The sequence below is a fragment of the Rhincodon typus genome, chromosome 2 (genome assembly GCF_021869965.1).
Source record: "Rhincodon typus isolate 14 chromosome 2, sRhiTyp1.1, whole genome shotgun sequence".
Classification (NCBI taxonomy): domain Eukaryota; kingdom Metazoa; phylum Chordata; class Chondrichthyes; order Orectolobiformes; family Rhincodontidae; genus Rhincodon; species Rhincodon typus.
This window is the reverse complement of record NC_063333.1, coordinates 983,594-994,714: the sequence shown is the minus strand read 5'-3', so window position 1 is coordinate 994,714 and position 11,121 is coordinate 983,594. Positions and strand designations below refer to the sequence as shown.

Here is an 11,121-nt window from a genome sequence, read left to right as displayed (position 1 = left end):
TAGTGAGAAATCGCATCAACCTTAACCATTTCATCTTTCTGCCTCCCCAGTTGTTGCCTAAATTGCTGTGGATTTGCAGCATCTGAAGGATTGTTTTTCCAATTCTTCAATTTACAGTAATGACAATATCTAAAACAGACACCATCCCAAAATAATCAAACCTTTTGCTCGTGAACGATCTGTTGTGATTGATTTATGGATCATAGCTTTTGTCCCATATATATTTACTATCCTGTTTTCCTTCTGCAGGCATGGATTATAGTGATTTACTGCATTTTGTTAGGAGCATAAACAATTAATAATTTTGGGCTTGCTAATATCGTGTACATTTTAAAAACAAAACTGAAGGTAACCTTCAGGACTTCCTCCATTCCTGTGCTGAGATTCTTGGCTCACTGTTCCTCTGGGCTCCTGAGCATGACCCTACTTTTGTTCCATTATCATTAACTGATTAAGCACTGCTGACTGATACCCACTCTCTAAAGACCTGTCACCTTTCTTACCTAGCATCCTCACTCACACTTTATTATTTTTATTGTTACACAAAGTCCCATGAATAATTTTCTAATAAAAATATGCAGTGAGAATTTTAAGTTTGTCATCCAAAAAAGCAGCTGGGTTTTTACAATAAATGTGACAACAGGCTCAGTGCAAACTATACGCTGTTTATTTAGCTGCTGTTGTGCTGAAGTACAAGAGAATATGGTTTATTACATATTGTATTGAGATATACAGAACAATACATTCAGTAATCAAACCATTGCACGTGTTTAAAAGGTACTTTAGTTCCATTTATATTGGCATGTTTGTCAAAGCTTTCCTAGTTGTTTTGTTTCTGCTAATCTGCCCCATCCCCCACCTTCTCAGGTTAAACAGATAGCCATCCCTGATTTTGCAAGTAAATTTAGAGGGAATGGTTCCCTTCAGAAGGCCATTTTGTGTTTAGGTTAAATGGAGATAAAGAGAATGTTCCAAAGACAATTTTCTCTGCTCTTCCTCACTGGTGCAGTCAGGTCACTCTGTCTCCTGGAATATAGCAAGGTTACCCTGACACTCGCTCATGTGGTCTGCATTCCTCATCCCTGTAAAAATACTTAATGCAATTGGCTATTCTTAAACAGGGACATAAGACTGGGGGAGGTCGTTCTAGATCATGGCTTATCATCTGCCTCATTGCCATGTTCCCATGCTATTGCCAAATCACTTGATGCCATTAGTAACTGAAAATCCATTCATCTCTTTCTTGAGTTTAATGATTGATACACCACAGCCCTCTGGAGCAAAGAATTCCAAAAGTTCACCACCCTCTGAAGAGGGTGTTCCTGCTCATCTAACTCCTAAACTGTTTGCCTTTTACTCAGACGGTTCCCCTGGTTCTAGATCCCCTCCTTGCTAGGGGAAACACCCTTTCTGTACCAAATCTTGTCTATCCAAAAAGAAACATACAAAATAAGAGTAGGCAATTCAAAATGATAATTATCCAAACTGATCATCCAACTCAGTATTCTGTTCCTGCTTTCTCCCTAACGCTTTGATCCTTTTAGCTCTAAGAATGATATTTAACTCCTCTTTGGCCCCAATCACTTTCTGTGGCAGAGAATTATAAACTTCTCCTTATCTCAGTCCTAAATGGCTTCCCTGTATCCTTAGACTGTAAACCCTGGTTCTGGACCGCCTGGTTATTCAGAACATCTAGATATTGTAAGTTTCCATCAGCTCGCCTTTATTCTTCTAAATTCCAGAGAATACTGTCCTGACCTGCTGAATCTCTCCTTCTAGGACAGTCCCCCACCCCAGGGATGAATCTGGTGAACCACTGCTATACTCCCTTAATAACAAGAATATCTTTCTTTAGGCAGGGGGACCAGACAGCACACAAGACTTCAAGGTGCAGTCTTGCACATCTACTTTGCTTCTGTACAAGTAGATATCTTCACTGGTAATATTTTTTCTTGATTTGGAGCAGGCAAGACTTATGACAGTGCAACCTGGGATTGGGCCAAATTCAAACTCAGTCGCTTGGCAGAACAACTTTTAAAAAATTCTCTTGTGGATGTGGGCATTGCTGGCTGTCCAGCATTTATTTCTTATTCGTAGTTGCCTTTGAGAAGGTGGTGGTGAGCTGCAGTCCATGTGCTGTAAAAAAAAACACTAGCCAGAGTAACCCTGTCTGGTAGAAAGCAAGACTGGCTTGGTTACAATGTCTTCCGTGGCTGGCTAAGGTGTTTACATGCATCGAAGATGCCATAGCCAGCATGACTCTGAAAACTGGAATTAAATCAGAGTGACCAGAGTTCCCAGAGAAATAGTTAAATAATTCCTTGTCTTGATGGTCAAGGAATGTTATGAACATCAAATATAATAAACTGCAAAGATTATTCCCTCTTAGGTGTAAAATACATAGACACACAAAATAGTAACATTTTAACTTAATTCCACACTTCTCCCTTCCTGAAGACCAAGACAGTCACAGGGAAATGGGAAACCCTGCTTTCCCATGGCAGAGGCTGACGTTATACCATTTGTTGTCTGACTGTTAGATTATCTTTCCAATATTATCAGTCATTGCAAGGTGGATTTGTTCTCCCCAAACCCCTTCCACACCTGCACATCCATCAGCTTTGAACTTTTTGAAGGGTTTGTGCAGGAGATTGCACAACTTTGCATTTCAGAGATCTATTATCACTACTGAACACTCTCAGGGCAGGGACAGAACGTACCTCTACACTGTCCCCATCAAACACTCCCAGTACTGGTATACCACAGGGTTAGATACAGATATAAACCTGCCTGTACTCTTTTTTTTAAACTGAAAGTAAAGCTTCCTCAACACTGTTCCCCTTCAGACACTCCTGGGATATGTACACCACAGGGTTAGACACAGAGTAAAACTTCCTTTACACAGTCCCCAACAAACAGACCCAGGACAGGGGCAACATGGGGTTAGATACAGAGTAAAGCTTCCTCCACTGTTTTGAACTGAAAGAAAACCTCCTTATGGAGTTCCCAAACACTCCCAAGACAAGTACAGCACAGGTTAAATACAGAGTGAATTTACATTTGTTAATGTAGCATCTTTCTTATTACAAAGTAACAGCTTTGTGAATGGATATAGGCAGCAACCTTGCACAGTATCAAAAATATTTACATTTGGTATACATCGCACAAATAGCTGTTCATAATCAAGCTTACAAGCACAGTGTAGTTATTTCATCTTTCAATGCGTTCACATTGGAACTGAGCTTCTACCGTGGGGAAGAAGAAAAGCAAGAACTTGTTAATCTCATCAATCAGATGTAGCAATATAAGATAGTCACCAAGAAACAAAGACGTGATTCTTGCATACAGCAGATAGTATTGCTGCATATAAGAGGAAGCTAGTTTAAAAATACCAGGAAGATAGAGAGAATTCAATGTAAACCTTGCTTATCATAGACATTATGCAGTTAGCAGAAATCAAAGACTATAATTAGCTCGTGTTCTCAGGCTCGGGAGGAAACAATAACTGACAGGGTGCTCACATCAGTCTCACTTGTTGGAAAGTGCGGTGTGCATGATCACTGAGCAAAACAGTGTCAAAAAGTCTCAATTAAGGCTTACAATTAAGAATAGCCGCTTTTCTGAGGGATGTGAACATGTGTGAAACTATACCTTAAACACGAGCTCCTAACTTAAGATGGGAAGGGAAATAGAAAGTAAAAATATTTAAACTGAACTGGCTTGTGCAAAAGATTCACAAAATAGATGTTAACACTGGTCAGTCTGGAACTAGTAGCTGAAATTACTGGCTTTTTACATAAGAAACAATTGACCCAGAATGCTAACCCATTTGCACTGTACAAAGCTGAGGTTACATTACACTTGTTTGATAATCGTAGATATGTAACCACTACAAACTGTTCCTTTAAAAAAGCAAAAGTAAGTTGAAACTTCCCACTTAATCATGAAGAGGATCCCATGTTATTAATGCAAGTTTGTGTATGGCTAGCTGCATCTTTGGCATTTTGGAATGTGTCACTTCTTGCACTACAACTTGTCTAATATATGAAGGCAGTTATTCCTATGTTTCTCTTGCTATTCCTTAAAAAGCCCACGAAAATCAATCTCATTAACTTAATATTTTATCTGCTCTTGTAAACACTTCCCCAGTTTGAGAGTGCTGAATCTTCTTTCAAAGTGAAGCAATATTAAAGGCTATGTTCAAGTACCAGTACTACAGATGACAAGCTTCCTGACCTCATTTATTTCAGTTGTTGACTTTATACAATTGTGTATATTCTGCCAGCACCATGAAATCCTAAACACAAGTTAGGTTGTAAAATGAAAGGGTTTAACGCGTAGGTCTACATCTTTCCTCCCCAAACAATCTCTTGAGTCTCATCCAACTTTCAAAGATTCTTTCACTACAGTGAGTGGATCAGAGTGCTATGTTCCTTGTCTTGCTGTATGTTACCACACTTATCTAAAATTGGATATTTGAAGGATCTGTATATGGTTAACCATTCCTATAATTTACAGCAGTATTCGATATTCTGCACCTTTAAACAAAAATCACCAATATCAGCACCCAGCAACAAGCAGTCTAGGTACTTGTGGTTCAGCTCCACCTAGTTTAGTAAATTACAGGGAGCGTTAAAACCTCTTAAGCGTCTCAAGAAGCTTGGGAATTATTTTTGAAGCTTTCTTTTTGTCTCCACTATCTATGTCCATAGAATCTTGTGATTCGTCACCTTGTTGGCCTGCAGAAGTGTCTTCTGTTTTCAACGAGTCATCTTTCTTGTAGAAGACTTCAAACCTGCTGTATACGCGTTTCTCTTTTCGAAAACTGTCCATCCTCTTAATTAAGGGATCAACATAGTCAGGTGTTGCCTGAGCTTTGCCTTTGTTTTTAATAGAGTTTGAAAACCTTGATGAGATACCAAACTGCTGCTTTTTATCAGAGTCTGTTTTGTCTGACTCAGGAGTAACCTTTTCCTTTGATTCTCCTGGAGTTACATTCTCACTGGTGCTGGCATGTTGCACTTTGGCACTCTCAGCCCGATTCTTCTGGCTGTTGGCAGAGATTTGCTCTAGGATGACCTTGGTATCATCTCGAAGGTTGCTGCTGTAAAGGGCATTGGAGGTAGATGTAGAATACCTGCTCCCTTGGACAGTTTGTAAACCTTTGGGTGCAGTGGGATTGGCTGGAGGCCTTCGTGGTTTCTCCTCTTTCTCAGAATTGGAAAGTACCACCTCACTCTGGACAGTTTTTGATAGCTTTTCAGGATTCTTCTCATTCTCTTTGACTGAAGTCAGAGGTTGCGCTAGGTCTACATTGTTGTGCATTTCTTTTGATTTTGTGTCACCAGGAAGGTTGAGAAAACTTTTCAATCTTGAGGGACTCTTTGAAATGGAATTTAAAATTGTGGATTCCCCTCCTGCCTTATCCTCTTTACCCTCTCTTGTGTCCAGACACAGAGTAGATGAATGCATCTTGATCTTTGCTAAATTGCCATCAGCATCCTCCAGTTTCAAGCTAGAAGAGGATCTTTGGGGATTGCTAGCATTATTCAGAGTGGCTGATTCAGAGGGCAGGAGTCCTGGCTGCAAAGACCCGACAGCCAGCTGAGAGGGTGGGGGATCTTGTTGCCTAGCTGCAGAATTAATGGCCTTTCCGGGTTTTTCCAGAGGCAGCTTTTCAGTCTTTGCTGATTGTATATATGGTGTTTTAATTTCTTTTGATAATGATGTACGCTGGGTCATTTTGCTAATGGCATCTTGTACCTTTTTGCTCAGTTGAAGGTCTACTTTTGACCTTGCTTCATGCTGGTCACTAGATTGAGTGTCTGGGTCATGGCTACCGAAAGCAGAGTCAGTCTGCTGCCAACCCAGGTCTAAATCTAGTTTTTTTCCAGTAAAAACCTCTTTGAGATTTGGTTCGGATGTTTTGGAAGTCTCATTTGGGAACGTCCTATCAGGCATTGAATATTGGATAGGTTTGGTTTGGTCATTGCTGCTACTTTTCTGCAAATCTGCAGCTGCTTTAGATTCCTGAATCCCTTCGGATTCCTTTTCTTCCTCCTGCTTCTGCTCCCTGATGCTCTGGATCCCTTTCCCTTTTTGTGTGATATGCTGTTCTGTCTTGGAATTATTGAAGATCAATGAAGAACGCAGTCTGCTCCTTTGCAACATAGGGTTGAGTTTACTACGGATGGATTCATGTTTTGCCAACTTCACATTCCGTTCGTCATATCCTTTATCCGATGACAGAGATTGGTCATCGGACAAATCTGTTTTTGGAGACTTTGAGTTGTATAGATCCAAATGTTTATAACTTGTAATCTGTGCAGATTCTCTGAACAAGGGTTTCTCTAAAGGGGCTCTGTTCTGCCTTGAATCATGGAGCACTTCATTGTTGTTCTGAGATTCATCTGGTGCAGAAACATCTTCAAGCTGTTTGGGGTGCTCATCCTGATCTCTGAAATAAGAGCCGATTCTCCATCTTCTCAGCCCATGTTTGGTGGGCTGATCATCAGATTTTCGGCCCAGACTGGACTCTGTGAAAAGCATTTTTGGATCCAGAACCTGTTTCTGAGTTGGTGACTTTTGACAGGCATATGATTGGCCAATATTGGGGCGCTTCTGTATTTTCTGCCCTAGCCTTCCATCAGCCACTGGATCAAAATCATTTGAACCATGCCGGACTTCTTTGGAGGCGTTGGAAGGTTCATAGTTTACCAGAGGTGGATGGAGTGGTAAACCAGTCAAACAAGCCTCCTCATGATTCTTTTGATCATACCAGTGCCTCGGCTGTTCCGCTGACTCATTGTACTGATGCTGAGTTGTTCTGTTTTGTCTAAATCGTTCGAGTATTCCCAGGCCATCTTTTACATGCTTACTGTTAAATGAGCTGAACCTATTCCTTGTTAATCCAGGCTCCAAAGGATACCTCTTTTCCCTGAATAATTGCTCAGATCTAGCATCTAATTCATCATAATGCTCACTTATTCGTCCATATCTATGTACCATAGAATCATAACTTTCGAAAGTCCCTTCTGCGTAACTTCTCCGTTTAAACGCATTCATGTCCATCTGCTTTGCTCTTAGCAGAACACTGGATGTAGGATCAAGTTGAAAATCCTCCTGCTGAACATGTGTAAGCTGCCTCATGCTTCCTGTAATGCCAGATTCCTCCTTCATTTGTCTGTAAACATCATTCTGTCTAAAACTATGGCCAAAATGGTCACGATCCGGATCTGCCCATGAATATCCAGAATGCTGTGAAAGCATATCCTCTTGATGCACAAGTCTAGGGCTTTGTTTACGTCGCCACCAATCAGTAGGCTGGTATGGTTTCACAGTGTAAAAATTATCTGGTTCTGGTATGAGATTCTCTACACCAGGGAGGGGGTTTGACTGGGCAAAAAGAATGCGGAATTCTTCATCGAAAATTGCTACAAGCTCTCCCTGAAATCGTTGAACGATACTGCGATGAATCTTCTCAAAGGCCCACATAAAGCTGGAAAATAAGGAAAGACAAATTAAGTTGGATGGTTGCATTAATCAATATTCAGTCTCAATCATCACTGAGTGCTTATAGTTCTGTTCCCTAGAAATAGTCCATGAACACAGAACACTACACTACAGAAAATACTCCAAGTCACATGTTAGACGTAGGAATGGAGATGAGTGGCAATGTTGCCTTCAAAGCCAAATCAATGAACGACTGCCATGTCTTTCCTTTTTTTGGTAAAAGATCATAGTCACATGTAGTAGAAAAAGCTTTGACTTCTCATCATTTTAAGAGACATAATAGGCAAGTTTGCCAAGAATAAGTCTTAAACAAAATTCCATGAGTTTACTCCATTACTAGTTTCAATTGATGATGAGTTTTTATTAATTTCCTTTGAACACAGACACAATTCAATTTGGATCTCCCGAGATCCCAGCCTCTCATCATTTAAAAAAATTTCTTACATTTAAATATAGAAGACAGGAGCAGGAGGCGGCCATTTGGCCCCTTGAGCCTGCTCTGCCATTCTTCCCGATAATGGTTGATCATCCAACTCAATAGCCTAATCCTGCTTTCTCCCCATAACCTTTGATCCCATTCAACCCAAGTACTATATCTAGTCACCTCTTGAATACATTCAATGTTTTGGCATCAACTACTTCCTGTGGTAATGAATTCCACAGATTCACCACTCTTTGAGTGAAGAATGTCTCCATCCTAAATCATCTACCCTGAATCCTCAGACTGTGCCCCCTGGTTCTGGACACACCCACCATTGGGAACATCCTCCTTGCATCTACCCTGTCCAGTCCTGTCAGAATTTTATAAGGCTCTGTGAGATCCCCCTCATTTATCTGAACTCCAGTGAAAACAATCCCAACCTAATCAATCTCTCCTCACACATCAGACCCGCCATCCCCAGAATCAGCCTGGTAAACCTTCGCTGCGCTCTCTTGCGGACAAGAGCATCCTTCCTCAGAAAAGGAGACCAAAACTGCACACGATACTCCAGGTGTGATCTCACCAAGGCCCTGTATAACTGCAACAACACATCCCTGCTCCTGTACTCAAAACCTCTCGCAATGAAGGCCAACATACCATTTACCTTCTTTACCACCTGCTGTACCTGCATGCTTACCTTCAGCAACTGGTGCACAAGGACACCCAGGTCCCACTGCACACTCCCCTCTCCCAATTTACAGCCATTTAGGTGGTAATCTGCCTTCTTGTTTTTGCTTCCAAAGTGAATAACCTCATATTTATCCACATTATACTGCATCTGCCACTCATCCAACCTGTCGAGATCATACTGAAGGATCTCTGCATCCTTGTCGCAGTTCACTCTCCACCCAACCTGGTATTGTCTGCAAACTTGGAGATGTTACATTTTTGTTCCTTCATCCAAATCATTAATATATATTGTGAATAGTTGGGGTCCCAGCACCGAACCCTGTGGCACCCCAATAGTTACTGCCTGCCAATTTGAAAAGGACCCATTAATTCCTAGACTTGAAATGTTAACTCTGTTTTTAACTTCACAGATGCTGCCAGACCTGCTGGGCTTTTCCAGCTACTTTGTTTTTGTTCATTAATTCTTACTCTTTATTTCCTCTCTGTCAACCAGTTTCCTATGCATCTCAATAGATTTCCCCCAATCCCATGCGCTTTAATCTTGCACATTAATGTCTTATGTGGGACTTTGTCAAATGCTTTCTGAAATTCTAAATATACTACATCGACTGTCACCCCTTGTCAACTCTACTAGTTACATCTTCATAGAATTCCAACAGATTTGTCAAGCATGGTTTCCCCTTCATAAATCCATGCTGACCCTGTCTGATCCTGTCATTGTTTTCTAAGTACTCTGCTATAAAATCCTTGAGAGTGGATTTGAGAATTTTCCCCATTATCGACGTTAGGCTCATTGGTCTATAATTCCCTGCTTTCTCTCTACCTCCCTTTTTGAATATTGGAGTGACATTAGCCACCCTCCAATCTGCAGGGACCGTTCCAGAGGCTAGAGAATCCTGGAAGATAACCACCAATGCTTCCACTATTTCTAAAGCTACTTCCTTAACTACTGTGGGACGTAAATTATCAGGCCCTGGGGATTTATTGGCCTCAATCCCAACAATTTTCCTAACACCATTTCTCTGCTAATTTCTCTTAGCTCTTCCCTGTCACTAAATCTTGTATCCTCCAACAATTCTGGTATCTGATTTGTATCTTCTTTTGCGAGGACAGAACCAAAGCACGTATTCAGTTCCTCAGCCATTTGTTTGTTCCCTATTATACATTCCCCCATTTCTATCTGGAGGGGACCTACATTTGTCTTTACCAATCTCTTTCTCTTCATGTACTTATGAAAACTCAGCATCAGTCTTTATGTTCCCTGCAAGTTTACTTTCATACTCTATTTGTCCCTTCTTAATCAATCCCTTGGTCCTTCTTTGCTGAATTCTAAACTGTTCCCAATCCTCAGATTTCTTATTTGCCTTTGGTGGAGCTAAACTAAACAGCCTTACAATTCTCCACTGTGAACTCTACCTATCATTGTTTCACTCATTCAGTTAGTTTGTCCATGCTGTTTCATCAGTTTAGATTTAGCCTCTTCCTTGACTGATTGATAAAAATGAAAGGTCCATTCTCACATTTCAAGTTCATTCATAAATGGCCATTGGATGAAGTTTGGCTGTTTGCTTCAATCAGCCCAATCTGACTTTACAGAGAAGGGTTCCTGTCTTGATCAAGATAATTTCATCCTTTCAGACCTCAGATTAAAGTATGAGAGAAAACAGGTATAGGTTCAACTGTGAGACAAGGCAAGTAAATGGCCAACATGCAGCAACACTATGAAGATATGATGTGGAGATGCCAGTGTTGGACTGGGGTGGACAAGGTCAGAAATCACATGACACCAGGTTATAGTCCAACAGGTTTATTTAAAAACACAAGCTTTCGAAGCTTTGCTCCTTCTTCAGGTGTTAGTGAGAGAGATAGTATCAGACACAGTATTTATAAGTAAAAGATCAAAAGCTCACAGCACTAATGAGGATGTATTAAACAAACTAAAGATGCTGTTAAATCTTTAATCAGTTAGAAGGTTTCAATTGATTAATATGTATATGTAAATCCCCAAATTCCCTTCAAGTCCCTGTCCTGACAGAAGTAAAGGTTTTATCAGTGTAAAGAAGAGGTGACATTTTAGGTCAGACAACATATGTTAGGTGTGAGGCCTTGTATGGAATCTGTTTGTGTTTTAGTTTGGAGTCAGACTGGTTTTATATCTAAACTAGGAATTTATAAAACGCCACATTGGCCACACGGGGAGACAGACAGCGTGTGTGTGTGCGCGTGTGCGCGTGACAGAGAGAGAAAGGGGAGGAGGGAGAGACAGAGTATGAGAGTGTGAGGGAGAGAATGAGTGAGTGTGTGTGTCTCTGAGGGAGAGAGTGAGTATATGTGTGTGTGAGAGAGACAGTGTGTGCACGAGGAGGGTGAAAGACGAGAGATGGGGGGCAAGAGCGCGCGCGCGCGAGGGAGAGGGGGGGCAAGAGCGTGTGCGCGCGAGGGGGGGCGAGAGCGCGCACGAGGGGGGGGCGAGAACGCGTGCGAGAGAGGGGGGGGGG

At 41.3% G+C, this 11,121-nt stretch overlaps 1 protein-coding gene across 1 annotated transcript in view; it reads right to left on the bottom strand.

Annotated features, from left to right (window-relative positions):
* Positions 1 to 645: 645 nt before the first annotated feature.
* The window catches only part of LOC109917993 (protein FAM83H-like), an 88,018-nt gene continuing 77,542 nt past the window's right edge, over positions 646 to 11,121 (bottom strand). The window contains exon 5 of the mRNA XM_048617420.1: positions 646 to 7,498. Within this exon, the coding sequence (XP_048473377.1) occupies positions 4,633 to 7,498 (2,866 nt within the window). The 3' untranslated portion in view covers positions 646 to 4,632. The remainder of the gene's footprint in view (positions 7,499 to 11,121) is intronic.